Consider the following 22,591-nt stretch of genomic DNA (forward strand, 5'->3'; position numbering starts at 1 on the left):
TCCGCTGCCTGCAGAGTGGAGGATCCCGCCGACAGAGAATTCCGCTGAGGGTTGTTTTTTAAACTTGGATTTGCGAATAGAATCACAGAATAATAGTGCTAAAGAGGCCCTTCGGCCCATCGAGTCTGCACCAACACGTGAAAGGCCCCGACCTGCCCACCTAATCCCATTTGCCAGCCCTTGGCCCACAGCCTTGAATTCTATGACGTGCCAAGTGCTCAACCAGGTACTTTTTAAAGGATGTGAGGCAACCCGCCTGTACCATCCTCCCAGGCAGTGCCATCTCCACTCTCTGGGTAAAAAATGTTTTTCCTCAAATCCCCCCTAAATCTCCTGCCCCTGATCCCCTCGTAACTGCCCCTTTAATTAAGGGGAACAGCTGTTCCCTATCCACCCTCATAATCTTATACACCCCGATCAGGTCGCCCTTCTGATTTCTCTGCTCCAGCGAAAACAACCCAAGCCTATCTAACTTCTCTTCATAACTTAAATGTTCCATCCCAGGCAACATCCTGGTGAATCAGCTCGGCACCCCCTCCAGTGCAATCACATCTGGCGTGGCGACCAGAATTGCACACAGTGCTCCAGCTGTGTCCTCACCAAAGTTCCATACAACTCCAACATGACCTCCCTGCTTTAGTAATCAATGCCTCGATTGATAAAGGCAAGTGTCCCATATGCCTTTTACACCTATTAACCTGCCCTTCTGCCTTCAGAGATCTATGGACAAACACGTCAAGGTCCCTTTGTCCTTCAGAACTTCTCAATGTCATGCCATTCATTGAATACTTCCTTGTTACATTACGCCTTCCAAAGTGTATCACCTCATACTTTTCAGGGTTAAATTTCATCTGCCACTTTTCTGCCATTTGACCATCCCGCCTGCATTATCCTGTAGCCCAAGACACTAAACTTCACTGTTAACCACCCGGCTAATCTTTGTGTCATCCACAAACTTACTGATCCTACCAGCCACATAGTCATGTATGTCATTTATATAAATGACAAATGATAGGGGACCCAGCACAGATCCTCAGACATAAAGAAGTCTTACAACACCAGGTTAAAGTCCAACAGGTTTGTTTCAAATCAATAGCTTTCGGAGCGCTGCTCCTTCCTCAGATGAGTCACTCAGACATAAAAGCAAACTGTACCCAGTAACTTTTACTTTCATTCCTTAATAGGCAGCAACATGTTAAAAAACAAATCTATATTTATAAGCAACAATTTTTTTGACTCGTGGCTTTAGTAACTGATGACCCCTTTTAGTGTCCACCCAACGCGGGGGGAAATAAATGCTTGGTAACAGAAACAAAAAAATTAAAATGGAGCCAAAAGCCTCAAACAAATTATCTTGTCCACACAAATGACTTTCTGGTAGAGCTGTCATGCAGCAAAGTATACAACAGCACAAAAGCACTTGTGGTGTGATTGGCGTTATGAAAAATATGACAACAGCGTATGGTTAGACATTTTGTTAAATTAAAGTATTATCCGGGAGACAGATGCCTGGCAAGAAACCGTCTCTTTTAGTTAATTGAACATTTTATCTCACTTGTACTGAACTGATGAAAAATGGTTCCATGAATACCCTGTGGGGATCTGAGCTTGCAACAAAAGAGATCAGTGCCGTAAGCAAATTCCTGTAAAAGTACGTCAAATCTAAATTCAAGAATTGCCGCATATCATAGAGAAGCAAGGCATCATTAGAATATGTGTCTACTTACCATCTTCAGTTTCATCGCTTCCAAAATGGCTCCGGTAAAACAGCATCATTTCAATATTGTAGCATTTGTATATTGTCACAAGAAAGGTGATCAGGAGGAGAATGGCTCCCAGGCCGCCTGCAAGTTCTACTCTGTACATCAAGTCTGGAACAAATGGAGGGTAACAGAATCACAAAGTAGTCAATCATAGCAACGCACAGACAGTGATCTGCAATGGTGAGCTGAAGAAAAATTCACCGATCCATACGAACTGGCCCCTCATCTGCAGAGAAAACAGCTTCCAGGAGCAGAAGGGTCGGCAGCCAAAGGGCACGACCTACGATAATTGTCGAGGAACCAAAAGGAAGATTTTTTTTTTACTCAGCAAGCCCTCAGAGGAGAAAGCAGATTCAATTATAGCTTTCAAAAAAGGAATTAAACCATAAGACAATAAGACGTGGGAGCAGATAGACCCTTGAGGCCAATGAGTCTGCTCCTCCATTCAATGAGATCATGACTGATCTGATGTGATAATCCTCAACTCCACTTTCCCGCCTTATCCCCAGAACCCTTGGTTCCCTTACTGATTAGAAACCTGTCTATCTCAGCCTTGAACATACTGAACAACCCAGCCTCTACAGCTCTCTGCAGTAAAGAATTCCACAGATTCACCACCTCTGAAAGAAGAAATTCCTCCTTATCACTGTCTTGAATGGGCGAGTCCTGACTGAGATTCTGCCCTCTGGTCCTAGACTCTCCCACAAGGGGAAACATCCTCTCAGCATCTCCCCTGTCGAGCCCCCTGAGAATCCTATGTGTTTCATTAAAGTCACCTCTCACTCTTCTAAACTCCAATGAGTACAAGCCCAACCTACTCAACCTCCCCTCATAAGTAAGTCCTTCCATAGCCAGGATCAACCCTGTGAACCTGAATTAGATAAATAACTAAAAGGGGGAAAAGAATTGCAGAGCTCGAGGGAAAGAGCTGGCAATGAAACAGTGAGCCAAAAAAACTCCTCCTACTTTGTGTTATTCTATAATTCTCTAAACTTGTGCCTTAAAAATAACCCCAACAAATATTTGATACAAAATCATAACTAACTTACGTCAAATCTTACTGTGAACTTTGCCAACATTATATTGTCAATCTAACCTATTAATAAAGTTTTGAAAAATGTCCTCCGACTTTTGCCAAAATATGTCCAGACTCACCTAAAAAATATCCTATATGGTGCACAACTTTAAAGAAATCGGAAATGGATTTGTGACCAATATTAAAGTTATTTAATGGGACTTCTTTGTTCAGTCAAAAACAAAGAACTCAATCATGCTCTAGGTGTTTGTAAAATGCAATATAGTTTATAATATAGGGAGTTCAATTATCAAATTGGAGGAAAAAACATGACAGTAACCCCTGTATTTGTGTTGCTATAAAGATATGAATATATTCTAACTTATTATGTAGAAAAAATGTTGGTAGTATTTCAGTTATGAAGCTTATAAAATTAGTATGTTTTGGGACAGCGTCTTTAATTTAAGGTAAAATGAAGAAAGTCATGGGACCTTCCTGTCTGACAGCAAATTAGGGTGGTTTGATTAACAAAGGTGTGCGGGTTAGGTGGATTGGCCATGATAAATAGCCCTTAGTGTCCAAAAAAGGTGAGGCGGGGTTACTGGGTTACAGGGTTACAGGGATAGGGTAGAGGCGTGGGTTTACGTAGGGTGCTCTTTCCAAGGGCCGGTGCAGACTCAATGGGCCGAGTGGCCTCCTTCTGCACTGTAAATTCTATGATTGTTAGGGATTAAAGGGGACCCAAATTGTTTTACAGGGAAGAACGTGCAAGATATTTACACTTGGAGACAATTGCAGCAACTTGTGTGCTGACAGTGGATAGAAGAGAGTCTCCAAAGTCCCAGAAAACTGTTGAGAATGCCGAGTTCAAAAAGCTGTTCTTTAAACCACTCATTTAGTTCCAAAGTGAAAGAGAGTTGATCTCTCAAGGGAAGCCAATCAGCAGCCAGCTTTACCCTGCTGTGGTCTTGGGTTTTCAAAAGGATTTCAAAAATATCCTTGAATGCTCAGATACAGTTAGTCTGCCAGGGTTTGGGAGAGGAGGACAGCTATAGGCAGCAAGATGCTACGGTACAAGACTGTAGAAAGTATGAAGAATATAAAAAGTGCACGGGGTGAAATTAAAAAAGAAATCAGGAAAGCCAAGAGAGGGCAGAGAAAGATATTGGGAAGTAAAATCATGAAAAACCCAAGGTTATTTTATAAATACGTAAAGACCACGGAAATAGTTGGGGCAATTAGAGACCAACAAGTCAATTAGCTCATTTGGAGAGTCGGTGCAGACATGATGGGCTAAATGGTCTCCTTCTGCATCGTAACCATTTTGTGATTCTGTGTGGAGGTATAGGGGGCGGGATTCTCTAATCCCGCGGCAGAGTGTCCACGCTGTTGTAAACGCCGTCGCGTTTTACGATGGTGTGAACGGGCCGACCCCACGACTAATTATGGCCCCTACAGGGGGCCAGCACGGAACTGGAGCGGTTCATGCCGCTCCAGCTGCTATTCTCGGCACGAACCGGGATTCGCGCATGCGCAGTGGTGCCGGCACTAACGCGCACAAGCGCAGTGCCTTCCTTCAACGTGCCGGCACCAACGCAACATGGCGCAGGGCTACAGGGGCCGGCGTGGATGAAACGAGGCCCACAGGCAGAGGCCACATTGGAGGCCCCCCCACCCGGGGTCGGACCCACCCTTCTCCCCCACCCCCGACTCTTCCATGCCGAGGTCCCACCGGCTGAGAGCAGGTGTGGAGGGTGCCGGCGGGACTCGGCGTTTTCACGACGGCCGCTCGGCCCATCCCGGGCCAAGAATCAGCGGGCCGGCCGCGTAGAGGGTCTCTCGACTGGCACCGCACCAACCACGCCGGCGGCAATGGCGTCTATTCTCCGCTCTGCGGAGAATCGCGTGGCGGCAGCGTGGCACGATTCGCGGCAGTCACGGGGATTCTCCGGCCCGGCCCTGGGCTGAGAGAATCCCGCCCAGGATGTGGGTGTGATTCTCATTGGACACTTTGGGCTTAATTTTCAGAGAGTCATAAGCCAATTTAAATGAGTAGGCAGGACCTGATTCTGGGATTCCTGCCCTCATTCCCGGTACCCCTAATGTCCCTAATGTCGGTGGTTAAGGGATCCTGACCTGGCTGCCTCCATAGATAGCCATTCTAGCCTCCTGCAACCTTTGTGGAGACTGGCCAGATTCTCCATGACTTGTGCTTCATGGCCCCTCTGAGGAGTCATGAACCATAGTCTGGATTCAGAAAATCTTTCAAAAGCAAATTTCATGTCCTCTATGCCCCCCTTCCAAGGCAATGCATGCCAACTCATACGTCTACCCATACCCTAATAGCCCCTTATATCCTCCATGCCAATTCATGGCAGTTCCATGCCCTTTCACCCAGGATACACTCAGTGCAGAACCCTATAATAATAGTGACATGTGTGGACCTCCTTAAATTCATAATTTTCTTTAAAAAGAACCTGTTGTTGATACATCCTTATAAATGTGACAATCAATCAGGCCTTTAAAGTGTCAATAACAAAAGCACTTGTCTATTATCTTATCCTGAATGAGCACAATTGAAAAGCGAGTTGATATGTAGCCAGAAACAATGTATGTCAATGAATATTGCCCACTTTAGATTGTTTCTTATTACAGGCCTTCCTATGTACATCAACAATAGTGGTGACATTCTTCCTGCAGTAGTGCTAACATGCTGTTGAGGAATGTGCTGGAAGCCAATGGCGGCACAGTAGCAGAGTGGTTAGCACTCTTGCTTCACAGCTCCAGGGACCCAGATTCAGCTCCGGCTTGGGTCACTGGCTGTACGGAGTCTGCATGTTCTCCCCGTGTGTGCGTGGGTTTCCTCCCGGTGCTCCGGTTTCCTCCCACAAGTCCCGAAAGACGTGCTGTTAGGTGAATTGGATATGCTGAATTCTCCCTCTGTGTACCCGAGCAGACTTCTAGAATGTGGTGACTAGAGGCTTTTCACAGTAACTTCATTGCACTGTTAATGTAAAACTACTTGTGACAATAAAGATTATTATTATTATTAGCTGCAGGTGATATTGTAAAATAAAAATTGCTTTTTCTTGAAGAGCTTCAATTCATTCAAATCATGTTCAGAGTAGAACTTTTCACATTGGCGGCACAGTGGTTAGCACTGCTGCCGCACAGGGCCAAGGACCCGGGTTCGATTCCGACTTTGGGTGGATGTCTTAGTGGAGTTTGCACCTTCTCCCTACATCTACATGGGTTTCCTCTGGGTGCTCCAGTTTCCTCCCACAGTTCAAAGATGGCAGGTTAGGTGGATTGGCCATGCTAAATTGCCCCTAAGTGTCCAAAGGTTAGGTGGGGTAACAGGGATAGGACGGGGATTAGGTCTGTGTAGGGTGGTTTTTCGGATGGTCGGTGCAGACTTGATGGGCCGAATGGCCTCCTTCTGCACTGTAAGAATTCTATGATTCTGTGATCATGCAACTTACGACTGATGAAGCAGTGGTTGTCAGCAGTTGGCACCAAGTTAACGCAAGTGAATATCTATCGTCTGATAGAGCAGAATAGTTGAGAGATTTCTGGAGGAGATGGAATACATGGGACATCAAAAGAACTGCAATAGTTGGAATCCTAGAGATTGACCTAAATTCTTGTTATCCACGGGCTATTATTGCATTTGTGACATTAAAACCTTCTGGTTTTATAAGGCATAATAATAATCACTTATTGTCACAAGTAAGCTTCAATTAATTTACTGCAAAAAGCCCCTAGTCACCACATTCCGGCGCCTGGTCGTGGAGGCCGGTACGAGAATTGCACCTGCACTGTTGGCATTGTTCTGCATTACAAGCCAGCTGTTTAGCCCACTGTGCTAAACCAGCATGTTCGTATTCATAAGACCATAGGAACAGGAGGTGGCCCTTCATGCCTTGAGCCTGTTCTACTATTCAGTTAGATCATGGTTGATTTGTATCAAGTTCCACCTGCCTTGGTTCTATGTCCTTTGATAACCTGACTGAGCAGAAACATATTGATCTCAGGTTTAAAATGATTACTTCAGTACTACTCAAGTGATCAATAGCATCCCTCTTGTGGGATAGAGTACCTAACACTGTCCTGAATGGACTGCACCCCCTTAACTTTCTATATTCCAGTGAAGTCTCCTTGGCACAGTGGTTAGCACTGCTGCCTCACAGCACCAGGGAGCCGGGTTCAATTCCGACTTCTGGTGGCTGTCTGTGTGGAGTTTGCACATTCTCCCCGTGTCTGTGTGGGTTTCCTCCGAGTGCTACGGTTTCATAGAACAAACAGTCCATCGAGTCTGCACCAACAAACTTAAGCCCTCACTTCCACCTTATCCCTGTAACCCAATAACCCCTCCTAATCTATTTGGTCACTAAGGGTAATTTATCATGGCCAATCCACCTAACCTGCACGTCTTTGGATTGTGGGAGGAAACCGGAGCACCCGGAGGAAACCCACGCAGACACGGGCGAACGTGCAGACTCCGCACAGACAGTGACCCAGCGGGGAATCGAATCTGTGAGCCTGGCGCTGTGAAGACACAGTGCTATCCACGTGTGTTACCGTGCTGCCCTTTCCTCCCACAGTCCATAGGTGTGGAGATGCCGGCGTTGGACTGGGGTGAGCACAGTACGAAGTCTTACAACACCAGGTTAAAGTCCAACAGGTTTGTTTCGATGTCACTAGCTTTCGGAGCGCTGCTCCTTCCTCAGGTGAATGAAGAGCTATGTTCCAGAAACACATATATAGACAAATTCAAAGATGCCAAACAATGCTTGGAATGCGAGCATTAGCAGGTGATTAAATCTTTACAGATCCAGAGATGGGGTAACCCCAGGTTAAAGAGGTGTGAATTGTACCAAGCCAGGACAGTTGGTAGGATTTCGCAGGCCGCTTTACCGCAAACCTACGGATAACCTCATGATGCTCCACTTCTCCAGCTTCCACCCTAAACACATTAAAGAAGCCATACCCTATGGACAAGCGCTCCGTATACACAGGATCTGCTCAGACGAGGAGGAGCGTAACAGACATCTACAGACGTTGAAAGATGCCCTCGTACGAACGGGATATGGCACTCGACTCATCGATCGACAGTTCCAACGCGCCACAGCGAAAAACCGGACCGACCTCCTCAGAAGACAAACATGGGACACAACCGACAGAATACCCTTCGTCGTCCAGTACGTCCCCGGAGCGGAGAAACTACGTCATCTTCTTCACAGCCTTCAACACGTCATTGATGACGATGAACATCTTGCCAAGGTCATCCCCACACCCCCACTACTTGCCTTCAAACAACCGCGCAACCTCAAATGAACCATTGTTTGCAGCAAACTACCCAGTCTTCAGAACAGTGACCACGACACCACACAACCCTGTCATGGCAATCTCTGCAAGACGTGCCAGATCATCGACATGGATACCACTATTACACGTGAGAACACCACCCACCAGGTACGCGGTACATACTCGTGCGACTCGGCCAACGTTGTCTACCTCATACGCTGCAGGAAAGGATGTCCCGAAGCGTGGTACATTGGCGAGACCATGCAAACGCTGCGACAACGAATGAACGGACATCGCGCAACAATCACCAGGCAGGAATGTTCCCTTCCAGTCGGGGAACACTTCAGCAGTCAAGGGCATTCAGCCTCTGATCTCCGGGTAAGCGTTCTCCAAGGCGGCCTTCAGGACCCGCGACAATGCAGAATCGCCGAGCAGAAACTTATAGCCAAGTTCCGCACACATGAGTGCGGCCTCAACCGGGACCTGGGATTCATGTCGCATTACATTCATCCCCCACCATCTGGCCTGCGAAATCCTACCAACTATCCTGGCTTGGTACAATTCACACCTCTTTAACCTGGGGTTACCCCATCTCTGGATCTGTAAAGATTTAATCACCTACTAATGCTCGCATTCCAAGCATTGTTTGGCATCTTTGAATTTGTCTATATATGTGTTTCTGGAACATACCTCTTCATTCACCTGAGGAAGGAGCAGCGCTCCGAAAGCTAGTGACATCGAAACAAACCTGTTGGACTTTAACCTGGTGTTGTAAGACTTCGTACAGTCCATAGGTGTGCAGGTTAGGTGGATTGGCCATGATAAATTAACCCTTTGTGTTCAAAGACTTGCAGGTTAGGTGTGGTTCCTGTGGTTGGGAATGGATCCAGGTAGGGTCAGACTCGATGGGCCGAACGGCCTCCTTCTGCACTGTGGGGAATCTACGATTCTGGTGAATGTAATCTCGCCTCCACGTTATCTAACACCGGTAAGGCCCTGATCAATCCGCAGTGCACTCCTTCACAGCCTTTCTAAAAATGCTATTGTCAGAATTAGGCTGAGCAATTCAGACATGAACTAAACAGGGCTTTTGTGCAGCTGTGCTAAAATGTCCTTTTACATTCTACCGATGAAGGCCAGCTCTCCGTTCAATATTTTTTTTTGCACCAGACTCCTGCATTTTACGGATCGGTGGACAAGGAATCCTGAACCTCCCCGCGGTTGTGCAAAGCGACCCTTTTGGAGCACACAGGCGGCGAATAAGCGAGACTGCTCACTCGCTGCAACTGGGTCCGCCCCAGCAACCCATCTCCGAATGATCCGCGCTCTTCATAAATCTCCAGCCCATTAGAGGTACAAGCTGAGCAATTTGTCATGTTTGTGTTCTCACCTCCGTGCATTACGGCACGATTAAAAAGGAAAGAGACCAAACTGTGGATAAATGATTGATGGATCTGACCCACTTTATTGATACACTGGAGAACTAAATATCACATAAACCACCGCATCTTCCCAAGAAATACAACTGCTTCAGTGCAAAGGCGGTTTCGTTTCACTTTTGTTTTGAAATGGCATTATTTTGATTGCAATCACTTTATTTTGGAGCTTGCCTTTCACTGGGAGCGTGTCAAACATGTGCCTTTCCATCTGGGGCAAGAATTATTCCACTTTTATAGCTCAAGAATCATCTTCAGGCTTGGGCTCCGCATCGTCAGTAATGCGTTTTCAAATTCCCACCTGAATAATGAAATAAAACTTCTCAAACAAAAGAATCCGCTGGAAATGTGAGCCGGGTTGGGTGTGGAATGCTGCACGTTGTCTTTTCAAACGCTGCTTGTGTGTTAACAGTGAATACAAGCACAGGCATCACACTCACAGGGCGCCCTCCAGTTATCCCTTATAGACGTTTTTTTAAATATAGATTATATATATGCATATGTTGGAGAAACATCCGTCAAAATCGTTGCAGTGGAATCCAGCGAGGTGCTGCTTATTAAAGGCTGGGTTTTCAACCGGAGGCACTTTGGGCAGCTGTGTCCAGGAGTAGACGGCAGGGGGTGCTCCAAACACATTTATATTTGGATGACCGCCCAGAACACCAATGTTTCCCTCCAGCTTCAGATCTACAACAGCACCTTGCGTTGACATAGCGCCTATAATGCGCACTACTGCTCCAAGGCGCTTCCCAGGGGCCATTAGGGAGGTATCCACGAAAGAGAACCCAAAAGCTTGGACAAAGAGGCAGGTTTTAAGGTTGGCAGCACGGTAGCACAGTGGTTAGCACTGTTGCTTCACAGGGTGATGGGTAAGCGGGTCTTGGTATGTCAGCTGAGATACAGGCAGCAGAGTTTCGGGTCATTTCAAGGTCATGGTGGGTGGGAGATGGAAAGGGGGGGCCACAAAAGTGTCAGAGCAGTCAGAGGATAAACTGGGCGCTCATTCTGGGATAGTGACTGGTACGACCCCCACCCCCCTCAGGGCCCAAGCACTATGTTGTATTCGATTCCCCTCCTCCACCATGGAATATGAACTCCCCCGGTAATTGAGGGGGTGGAGCCTGCCCCCTGTCTGGTAGGAGCTTCACAGGGTCTAATAATCTTTATTATTAAAGATTAGCATAGGCAGCATGGTAGCATAGTGGTTAGCACAGTTGCTTTGCAGCTCCAGGGTCCCAGGTTCGATTCCCAGCTTGCGTCACTGTCTGTGCGGAGGCTGCACGTTCTCCTCGTGTCTGCGTGGATTTTGTCCGGGTGCTCCGGTTTCCTCCCATAGTCCAAAGATGTGCAGGTTAGGTGGATTGCCCTTAGTGTCCTAAAAGGTTAAGTGGGGGTCAGTGGGATGGGATGGATATGTGAGCTTGATCAAGTAGGGTGCTCTTTGTTAGGGCCGGTGCAGACTCGATTGGCTGAATGACCTCCTTCTGCACTGTAAATTCTATGATCTATGATTATTGTTGCAAGTAGGCTTACATTAACACTGCAAAGTGCAGTACGGTGACACAGTGGTTAGCACTATGGCGTCGAGGTCCCAGGTTTGATCCTGGCTCTGGGTCACTGTCCTTGTGGAGTTTGCACATTCTCCCCGTGTTTGCGTGGGTTTCTCCCCACAACCCAAAAAGATGTGCAGGCTAGGTAGATTGGCCACGCTAAATTGCCCCTTGATTGGAAAAAATGAATTGGGCACGCTAAATTTAAAAAAGAGCACTGCAATGAAATTACTGTGACAAGCCTCGAGTCGCCACATTCCGGCGCCTGTTCGGGTACACAGAGGGAGAATTCAGAATGTCCAAATTACCTAACAGCACGTCTTTCGGGACTGTGGGAAGAAACCGGAGCACCCGGAGGAAACTCGCGCAGACACGGGGAGAACGTGCAGACTCCGCACAGACAGTGACCCAAGCCGGGAATCGAACCTGGGACCCTGGCGCTGTGAAGCAGCAGTGCTAGCCACTGTGCTACCGTGCCACCATATAAACCCCGGTCTGGGGGCAGGTAGGGGTGAGACGTTGTAGCACTTGTGGCTAGTGTGTACAGTGTAAATAAACCTTGTTCTTATCCAGTCTACCGTGCGTTCCATGAAGTCTCTTCCTTCACTACTACATTGACTAACAATGAGTTAACGGCTGCTGATCATTCAACATGCAGAAACACAGACCTCATGGGATCAATGAGTTAGATTTCCGCACAATGCATTGCCGATGGTTACCTTTTCTTTGCAGAAGAATGCTGGTCTGTGTGCGTCCAATTCGATTTTCTACGATGCACGTATAATTCCCCAAGTCCGTCTCTTTCACCCAATCAAACAACAGCGATAATTCCACTTCCTTCTCCCCAAGGTGCTCATTTAGAACTCTATGGGGTGGGGGGGGGGGGGGAGAGAGAAAATCAAACCTTTAAATGTGCTCTGCTTCACTGCTTTCCTGGTTGTGTATTAATGACTGCTGCTACTTTAATTATTAAACAGTAAACAATACCTTTATACAAAAGGTACAAACATCACAGAGCTACAACAGTGTACTTATACAAAGAAAATCAAGGATTCATTGAACATAAAACTGACAGCAGTACAATGGAACCATCTTCCAGATAAATTGGCCCGCTCTCTGCTGCTATTTTAGGATGGGGATGGGGTGCCATACGTGCAGTGGTTAATTTGAAAGCCCAGTAGCTTCAGAGGTCAGATTTACTGCTGCATTCTACAGCCTGATGGACTTGGCAGATGGAAGGAGCCACCTTCACTCTTACTCCCTCTTGTAAACCTACAAGTCGCCATAGGCCCAGATGACCATAGGCTGCTTTCCCCTTTTTGGGGGGGGGAGGGGGGGGGTGCTGCCTGGTATTGATTTAACCTGACGGTCACCCACCCCAGGTAAGGGGCAAGGTTGAGAAGGCAGGACCTTCGTGAATAACCTCAGCTGGTACGGGAATTGAACCCGCGCTGCTGACCTCACTCTGCATTGCGAACCAGCTGTCAAGCCAAGTGAGTTAAACCACCCCAAAACCTACTATACTAGAGCTCTAACAGGATATGTCGACGGAAACGATATTCTCTGGTGGGGGAGCCCAGGACAAGGGGGCATACCATCCAATTAATAATAATCTTTACTGTCACCAGTAGGCTTATATTAACTGCAATGAAGTTACTGTGAAAAGCCCCTAGTCGCGACTTTCCGGCGCCTGTTCGGGTTCACAGAGGGAATGTCCAAATTACCTAATAGTGGGAGTATTTCGGGACATGTGGGAGGAAACCGGAGCACCCGGAGGAAACCAACGCAGACACAGGGAGAATGTGCAGACTCCACATATTGACCCAAGCCAGGATTCAAACCTGGGACCCTGGAGCTGTGAAGCAACAGTGCTGTCCACTGTGCTACCGTGCCACCCAGATTAGAACTGTGTTGTCCAAGGGTGTAGGAAACACTTCTTCAATCATGCAAAGACTAGTAAAATATGGAACTGTCTCCCCCAAAAAGCTATTGAGGTAGGGAGCCAATTAAAAAATTCAGATCATAGACTGGCAGATATTAAGAATTACAGAAATGAGGCCGTTAAATGAAGTTAAGACACAGTTCAGTCTTGGTAAAATTGAATCGTGGGGCGGTTTCAAGGGACTTAATCATGTTTCTATATTTATTTCCCGATGACGGTAGCGTGGTGGCGCAGTGGATAGCACTGGGACTACGGCGCTAAGGACTCGGGTTCGAATCCTGGCCCTGGGTCACTGTCCGTGTGGAGTTTGCACATTTTCCCTGTGTCTGCATGGGTTTCACCCCCACAACCCAAAAGATGTGCAGGTTAGGTGGATTGGTCACGCTAAAATTGCCCCTTAATTGGAAAAAAATACATATTAATTGGGTACTCTAAATTTTTTTTAAAAAATTGATTTCCTGATTAATTCACAGGGTCATTGGCCAGAGAAGCATTTTATCTCCATCCCTAATTGTCCTTTGCTGCTGGTTAGCCATTTTCTTTCACCATTGCAAACATAACAGCTTGCTCGGTCATTTAATAATAATAATAATCGCTTATTGTCACAAGTAGGCTTCAATGAAGTTACTGCAAAAAGCCCCAAGTCGGCACATTCCGGTGCCTGTTCGGGGAGGCCGATACGGAATTGAACCCGCGCTGCTGGCCTTGTTCTGCATTACAAGCCAGCTGTTAGGCCACAGTGCTAAACCAGCTCCTCAGAGGGCAGGTAAGAATCAGCCTTGTTGCTGTGGTTCTGGAATCACACGCAGGCAGACTGGCTAAGGATATCAGTGAACTTGGTAAGTTTTTACAATAATCCAATAGCTTCATCATCACCATTACCAATTGTAGCTTTTTATTCCAGAATTATTTCATCAGCCGAATTCAAATTTCCCAGCTGTTATGACGGGATTTGAACCGACTTCCCTGGACCATAAATCCAAGCCTCTGGTTTACTAGTCCATAAACATAATCACTATGCTACTGTTCCCACAGAGTACCACCATTTTCCTCTGATCTTCACCTCAATCAATTCCACTAATGACCTCAATCATAATTGCAAATGCAGCACCAAATTTACTATCCTTCCTTTATTTAATTCCAATCTCGTGGAAATATGTTCAATATTTAATGTTGCTTATAGTGAAAGGAATTAAATAGGTTAGTGTTTTGACGTCGGAATGCACTGAATCGCAGAGTAGCAGAATGTTGGATTGACGCCATGTTCCCCAGGCAATGAGTTCCTTGTTTTTGCTGGTGCATCATTTGAGATAGACCAGACAAAATGGCTCTGACCACGTGAAGAAAATATTAGACTACAACGTTCAGCCTTTTACTGTTAGCACTTCCACCTTAAATGAAAGGAAAATAAAAGATTGGGTTGAGCAATTTTAGTAGGATTGATGACAAATTTTTGAAAAGGAAGTCCAGAAACCTGAGTGGCTAATTTGGGCTGGTATTTCAATGCATCGTTACAGGCACCATCCGCCGGGTGAGATATTAAACCAATTGGCCTCCTCCGGTGGATGTGAATGATCCAATGGCACTAATGAGAGAGGTGCAGGAGAGTTCCTCCGGCCAGTGCAATCCAACGTCATGAAAAAACAGATTACCTGGTCATTGCCTCATTCATAGAATTTACAGTGCAGAAGGAGGCCATTCAGCCCATCAAATCTGCACCAGCCCTTGGAAAGAGCACCCCACCTTCCACCCAATCTCTGTAACCCAACTAAGGACAATTTATCATGGCCAACCTACCTAACCTGCACATCTTTGGACTGTGGGAGGAAACCGGAGCACCCGGGGGAAACCCACGCACACACGGGGAGAACGTGCAGACTCCGCACAGACAGTGACCCAAGCCGGAATTGAACCTGGGGCCCTGGAGCTGTGAAGCAACTGTGCTAACCACTGTGCTGCCATGCTGCCCCATTGTCGGTTGTGGGATCTTGCTGTGTGCAAATTAGCTGACATAGTTTCCACATGAGAACAGTGGCTATAATTCAAACAAAGGATATGGTTGGTTGGAGAGCTAAACCCTAAGGTCTCGAAAACTGTTATAAAAATACAAGGCCGTTTCTTTCAAATGCAGTGATGTTCACCATGTTGCATAAAACTGTCGAATGCTCTTGCTAACTTTTCCACTTATGTGACTCAATAGCCATTGTCTCACTGCAGAGTTATCTTAAAACCTTTGTTGTTGCTCCTGATTAAATGTCACTCTTGATGAGTGATGTTTGACCACAGTCTGAACAGCAGATTCATTATTCTCTCCCAGCTCTGTAATTAATACACACTGTGACTGCCTTGTCCATTTAAAGCCCAAATTTTCTTTTACACTTTGGAGAACAGGAGGGATTTATCTGGATCTTTCATTTGCAAGTGGGAATCTGTAATGATGGTAATCCTGAGGTTCGGTAGCTCTGAATTGTTCAATAGTCACTGACATGTTGTCTAGAAGTAGACGTGCATTGTTCCTTCTGCAGTCTAACAGATGCCGCTGTTGATCTTTTGAACAGGACAACAACAACAGCTTGCATGTATGAAGAAAATTCATGATGTCCCAAAGCACTTTACAACAATGAAATTCTGCTTTGAATCACAGTCACTGCTGAAACGTAAGGACACACAGTAGGTAATTTGTGCATAGCAAGGTCCCGTAAACAGCAGGTGATTATGACCACATAAAATGCTTTTGGATGTTAATTGAGAGATAAATATTAGCTAGGACATCAAGGAAAAGTCCCCTGATCTTGGAAATATTGTTGTGTGAGCTTCTACATTTGCCTGAGAATGTAGACAGGGCCTCAACTCAATGTCTCATGTGAAAGACAGTATGCAGCACTCCCTCAGTATTGATTAAACTGTGGATACCATACAGCAGACACCTTAAATCTCCAGAGAAATATCACCAGTGACACCTCCTGCAAAATCCTGTGAATTCAACAGGAGGATAAACGCTCCAACATCAGTGTCCTCTCTCAGGCCAACGTCCCTGATATGCCATCAATAAACACACGATGAGTGATGAACATAACTGAGGCTTTAATACACTAAACAGCAAGCCTCCTGCCTCTGGACCCGAACTGGGTTGGATGCGGAGACTTGCCACCTTTATACATAAACTCGAGGGGAGGAGCCACAGGCGGAGCCAGCCTGGAAAAGCCCAGGCATGTACAACACAACACAATGCCATACAATGCAATACCGTGGTTTACCACTTTCACCCCCTGTTTAAAAAAAGAGTCTGGCGGGGTGAAGTGGTCTTAAAGGTCAAGTCTGTCGGGGACCTTGACCTTCCGCCGTGATCGCCTCAGTCCCGGCTGTGGTGTGGGCACCGGTGTCGAGACCTGCGCGTCCGGGAGCGTGTTGTCTTCTTCTTCACTCAGATGTTGAGTCGGTGAAGGGGGGGGGGGGGGGGGGGGGGGGTGTATGGGCGGAGGTGGTGGTGATTGTCGCCGGTGGGGCTGCGGGTGCTAGTTCGTGAGGTAGGTGGGCAGGGGTGGGAGAAGACGGTGTAGGGTCAGGGGTGGTGGTGATGGTGGCTGGGGAACCTGCAGGTGCCAAATCCCGAAGGGAGACTGTGTCCTGCCGCCCGTCCTGGTGTGCCACGTAGGCATATTGTGGGTTTGCATGGAAGAGCAGGACTTTCTCGACGAGGGGGTCGGTTTAATGGCTCCTCGCATGCTTCCGGAGAAGGACAGGCCCTGGGACTGCCAGCCAGGATGGGAGCGATACCCCGGAGGTGGATTTCCTGGAGAAGTCAAACATACATTCATGAGGAGTCTCGTTGGTGGCTGTCCACAGGAGCGACCAGATGGAGTGGAGCACGTCGGCGAGGACCTCCTGCCAGCGGGATACTGGGAGACTTCTAGACCGTAGGGCCAGAAGGACGGCTTTCCAGACCGTCACGTTCTCCCTCTCCACCTGTCCGTTTCCCCGGGGGTTATAGCTGGTCGTCCTGCTGGAGGTGATACCCTTGCTGAGCAGGAACTGATACAACTCGTCGCTCATGAAGGAGGAACCCCGATCACTGTGGATGTAGGCAGGGAACCCGAACAGGGTGAAACGACTGTGCAGGGCCTTGATGACGGAGGCAAAGGTCATGTCAGGGCACGGGATGGCGAAGGGGAATCTTGAGTACTCGTCGACGATGTTGAGGAAGTACACCTTACGGTCAGTGGAGGGGGGGTGCCCTTTGAAGTCGATGCTGAGGCGCTCAAAGGGGCGGGAGGCCTTTACCAGGTGTGCTCTGTCTGGCCGATAGAAGTGCGGTTTGCACTCTGCGCAGACCTGGCAGTCCCTGGTCACAGTCCTGACCTCCTCGATGGAGTAAGGCAGGTTGCGAGCTGTGATGAAGTGAAAACAACGGGTGACCCCCGGGTGACAGAGGTCATTGTGAAGGGCCCGGAGTCGGTCTACCTGTGCGCTGGCACATGTATCGCGGGATAGAGCATCTGGGGGCTCATTGAGCTTCCCGCGTCCATACAAGATATCATAGCTGTAGGTGGAGAGCTCGATCCTCCACCTCAGAATCTTGTCATTCTTAATCCTGCCCGGTTGTGTGTTATTGAACATGAAGGCAACCGACTGTTGATCAGTGAGGAGAGTGAATCGCCTGCCGGCCTGGTGATGCCTCTAATGTCGCACAGCTTCTACGATGGCTTGGGCTTCCTTTTCGACAGAGGAGTGTCGAATTTCGGAGGCATGGAGGGTACGGGAGAAGAAAGCCACGGGCCTGCCCATCTGGTTGAGTGTAGCAGCCAGAGCAAAGTCCGACACATCGCTCTCCACCTGGAAAGGGATGGGCTCGTCCACAACGTGCATCGCGGCTTTGGCAATATCTGCCTTGATGCGATTGAAGGCCAGTCGGGCCTCAGCCGTCAGAGGAAAAATGGTGGATTTGATCAGTGGACGGGCCTTGTCCGCATAGTTGGGATCTCTTCAGGGGCAGTGGGGGAGGGGGAGTTCCAGGAGGGAGTGCATGCGGTCGGGGTCGGGCCCTAGGACTCCGTGTTCCACGATGTAGCCGAGGATGGCTAGGTGGGTTGTGCGGAACACGCATTTTTCTCTATTATAGGTGAGGATCAGGAGTTTAGCGGTGTGGCGGAAGTGCCGAAGGTTCTTGTCATGGTCCTGCTGGTCATGGCCGCAGAAGGTGACATTGTCTAAGTACGGGAACGTGGCCCACAGCCCGTACTGGTCAACCATTCGGTCCATTTCTCTTTGGAAGACATTGGTGACGCTGAAGGGGACCCTGAGGAAGTGGTAGAGACGGCCATCTGCCTCGAAGGCAGTGTATTGGCGGTCCTCCGGGCGGATAGGGAGCTGGTGGTATGCAGACTTCAAGTCAACTGTGGAGAAGACCCGATACTGCACAATCTGATTGACCATGCCAGATATGCGGGGGAGGGGGTATGCATCGAGCTGCGTGTACCGGTTGATGGTCTGGCTGTAATCGATGACCATCCGGTGCTTCTCCTCAGTCTTGACGACCACCAGCTGGGCTCTCCAGAGACTGTTGGGGTGAGATTTACGAAGAGGGAGGGTGGGGCGACCTTAAGGGTCGCGAGGCTACAGACGGTGAGGGGGGGCAGGGGTCCGCCAAACTTTAAAGTAAGGCTCCTGGGGTGGCATTGGAAGTCGAGCCCCAGCAATAGGGCAATGCAGAGAAGGGGAAGGACGTAGTTAGCGTACTCTACACCGTGCACAGTAAGGGTCGCGACACAGTACCTCCGGATTTCTACTGCGTGGGATCCGGAAGCCAGGGAGATTTTCTGGGTCGCGGGTAGGATTGGGAGGGAGCAGCGCCTTACCGTATCTGGGTGTATAAAGCTGTCTGTGCTCCCGGAGTCGAAAAGGCAGGCCGTCTCGTGAAATGCCAGTTATCTGACAGAGTGTCCATTTCCTATTGGGAACGGTGTGAGCTCAAAGTTATAAAAATCTTGTTAATTCAGTCAGTGTCGTTCCCATTAACCATGTAGTGCAGGCAGACATAAATGCTGCAGGTACCCATTGGGCAACATAGAGAGCAAAAAGTTAATAATCAGAACAGAACTGCATAACTATAACTGATCAAGCAGCAGGTTATCTTAGCTTCATTGGAGAACAGTGGATGAGTGGGAGTGAGGGGGGGCTCATGTTTTGTTACTCAGATATTTGTTCATCACCCACAAAGAAGGCTTGAGCGAGGAGGTACTAATTTGGGAAACGTCGACTGTGAGCGATGAATATATAATTGGATTTCAATGTAATGAAGGGAGGCAGGGGGATCAATTAACCAAAATCTAGACTGACTGACTGATATAATTCAAGTACAACAGTTTTCGTAAACTGCCTTTGGGAGTGTTTGAGAACAGATAAATCATGAATTCTTATCGATGAAATGTACCTTTGAAGTAAACAGCAGGGGATCTTCCAAGGTTAATCAGGGAGATGAAGAGAGAGAAACCTGAAGTTACTCCTTCTGTGGTGTGCAGGACCATGGGCTTTATAAAGAGATACATACAAAAGCAAGGAAGTTATGAGAATCCTTTGGAAAACACCAGTCTCGGGGAAATACTCAAGGAATCCGGTAGTAATAGCTTCTTTGAGAATTTGGAGGCAGTTTCGACAGCACTCCGGGTTGGGGGCAGGGTCAAGGGAAATGCCGATTCGGGAGAACCATAGATTTGAGCCAGGGAAGTGGGATGGAAATTTTCGGAGATGGGAGGAGAAAGGAATTAGGACACTAAAAGATTTGTTTCTTGGGGGCGGTTTGCAGGATTGAAGGAGCTGGGAGCGAAGTATGGGCTAGAGCAGGGGGAAATATTTAGATACATGCAGGTTCGAGACTATGCCAGGCAGGAGATACAGAGCTTCTCGGCCTCTACGTTGCTGGAGGAGGTGCTGACGACAGGGGGACTGGAGAAGGAGGTAGTGTCGGCGGTTTATGGGCGATTTTGGAAGAGGTGAAAACACCGCTGGATGGGATCAAGGCAAAGTGGGAGGAAGAGTTGGGAGAGGGTATGGAGGAGGGGTTCTGGTGTGAGGTGCTCCGGAGAGTGAATGCCTCCACCTCGTGTGTGAGGTTGGGGCTGATACAGCTGAAGGTGGTGTACAGAGCAGACCTCACAAGGGCGAGGATGAACTGGCTCTGTGAGGGGGTAGAAGATGTGTGTGAATGTTGCGGGGGAGGACCCACAAACCACGTTCAATGTTTTGGTCCTGTCCAAAGCTGGAGGATTACTGGAAGGAGGTCTTAGGGTAATTTCTAAAGTGTTGCACGTGAAACTGGACCCGGGCCCTCGGGAGGCCATATTCGGGGTGTCGGACCAGCCGGGGATGGAAACGGGTGCGGAGGCAGATGATGTAGTCTTCGCCTCGTTGATTGCCCGAAGGCGGATCCTGTTGGGATGGAGATGAACCTCTCCACCCTGTGCCCTGGCTTGGCGGGGGGGACCTGCTGGAATTCTTGATTCTTGAGAAGGTCAAATTTGAACTGAGAGGGGTGGCATGTGGCACAGCGGTTAGTACTACTGCCTACGGCGCCAAGGTCCCGGGTTCGAATCCCAGCCCTGGGTCACTGTCCGTGTGGAGTTGGCACATTCCCCTCGTGTCTGCGTGGGTTTCACCCCCACAACACAAAGATGTGCAGGGTAGTTGGATTGGCCGCGCTAAACTGCACCTTAATTGGGAAAAAAAAATAATTGGGTACTCTAAATTTCTAAAAAGAATTTTTTTAAAAATTTGAGCTGAGGGGAAGGATGGAGGGGTTCTACAATTCATGGGCGTTACTCATTCTGCACTTTCGAGAATTGCATTACATCGAACATTGTGGGGGGGATTGGGAGGGTTGGGGGGAGGGGGGGACTGTATGTGTTAATGGTGAATATGGGTGATTCCTGATTCCTTTTTGTTATTTGTTTATGTTGACATGCGGGCTGCTGTTTGGGGGTTTGGTGGGAGAATGGGATTGTCGTTATTGATATGGGGATTATTGTTTATTGTTGATGGGTGTAAATTTGGGAGAAAATGTGAAAAAGGAGAATAAAAATATTTTTAAAAAATAAAACCTCAGTCTCCAATTCTGGGCACCATGCTTTAGGAAGGATGTGAACTCATCAGAGAGGGTGCAAAGGCGAGAATGGTTAGGGATGAGAGTTTTCAGTCATGTGAATAGATTGGAAAAGTTGGGCCTGTTCTCTTTGGAGAAGACGAGATTGAGAGGAGATTTGATTGAGGTATTAAAAACACTGAAGAGGTGGACAGGGTAGATAGCGAGGAGCACTGCCAATTGATGGAAGGGTCAGCATAAAAAGTCAGTGATTAAAGGTGAGCGGTAAAAAGAGCCAACGGTGACGTGAGGGAAATCCTTTTTACGCAGCAAGTGGTTAGGATCTGAAATCCACTGCCTGTGCTGCGGGCCACGTTCCCGTACTTAGCCAATGTCACCATCTGCGGCCATGACCAGCAGGACCATGACGAGAACCAGAAAATGAAATGAAATGAAAATCGCTTATTGTCACAAGTAGATTTCAAATGAAGTTACTGTGAAAAGCCCCTAGTCGCCACATTCCAGCGCCTGTTCGGGGAGGCTGGTACGGGAATTGAACCGTGCTGCTGGCCTGCCTTGGTCTGCTTTAAAAGCCAGCGATTTAGCCCAGTGTGCTAAACCAGCTCCTCCTGCACTTCCCCCACACCGCTAAACTCCTGAACCTCACCTATAATAGAGAAAAATCCTTTTTACGCAGCAAGTGGTTAGGATCTGAAATTCACTGCCTAGGAATGTAGTAATAATAATATAATCTTTATTAGTGTCGCGAGTAGGCTTGCATTAATGCTGCAATGACGTTCTGTGAAAATCCCCTAGCCGTCACACTTTGGCGCCTGTTCGGGTACACTGAGGGAGATTTCAGAATGTCCGATTCACCTAACAAGCGTGTCTTTCAGGACTTCTGGGAGGAAACTGGAGGAAACCCACGCAGACACGGGGAGAACGTTCAAACTCCGCACAGACAGTGACCCAAGCCGGGAATCAAACCCGGGTCCCGAGGCCCGATCCAATGAAGGATTTCGAAGGGCAATAAGTTGGGACCTCTTGTGGTGGTGATGTGCTGAGCGGTCGCATGAAACATACTCCCCCTTGGGAACTTCAATTTAGGCACTTTTTAACCTATAAACCAGATACTCAATAACAACAAAAAAAAATATCCTTCACCCCAAACTAACAAAAATCCGAGGAAATACCTTCAATCCAAAAGCAAGGTGCAGTTTGGAATTCTGTACCTGGCAAGACTCTGGGTAACCTACGGCAACAAAGAACATCATCTTTAAATGCCGGGAGGATTTAAATAAATTCATCCAGGGAAACGGGCTGGGAAGGCAGGAATAATGGACATCGAAGAACTATTAATTTTTCATTTTCTGGACACTTGCACGACCTGAGGGGTTGCGGGGGTGGGGGGGGGGCAGAGGATGGGGGGGGGGACATAGGTACACCAAAGTGAGAAGTGGGGGAGAAGAAATTGGCCTGAGTGCACAGATGTAAAGGGGGGGGG

At 47.9% G+C, this 22,591-nt stretch overlaps 1 protein-coding gene across 3 annotated transcripts in view; it reads right to left on the reverse strand.

Annotated features, from left to right (window-relative positions):
* The window catches only part of il1rapl2 (interleukin 1 receptor accessory protein-like 2), a 1,171,280-nt gene that overhangs the window by 31,628 nt on the left and 1,117,061 nt on the right, over positions 1 to 22,591 (reverse strand). For all 3 annotated transcript variants that reach the window (XM_072505900.1, XM_072505901.1, XM_072505902.1), the window contains 2 exons: positions 11,791 to 11,936; positions 1,728 to 1,871 (listed from right to left, as the gene is read on the reverse strand). In XM_072505900.1, the coding sequence (XP_072362001.1) occupies positions 1,728 to 1,871; positions 11,791 to 11,936 (290 nt within the window). The remainder of the gene's footprint in view (positions 1 to 1,727; positions 1,872 to 11,790; positions 11,937 to 22,591) is intronic.

Source organism: Scyliorhinus torazame, chromosome 5 (genome assembly GCF_047496885.1).
Source record: "Scyliorhinus torazame isolate Kashiwa2021f chromosome 5, sScyTor2.1, whole genome shotgun sequence".
Classification (NCBI taxonomy): Eukaryota; Metazoa; Chordata; class Chondrichthyes; order Carcharhiniformes; family Scyliorhinidae; genus Scyliorhinus; species Scyliorhinus torazame.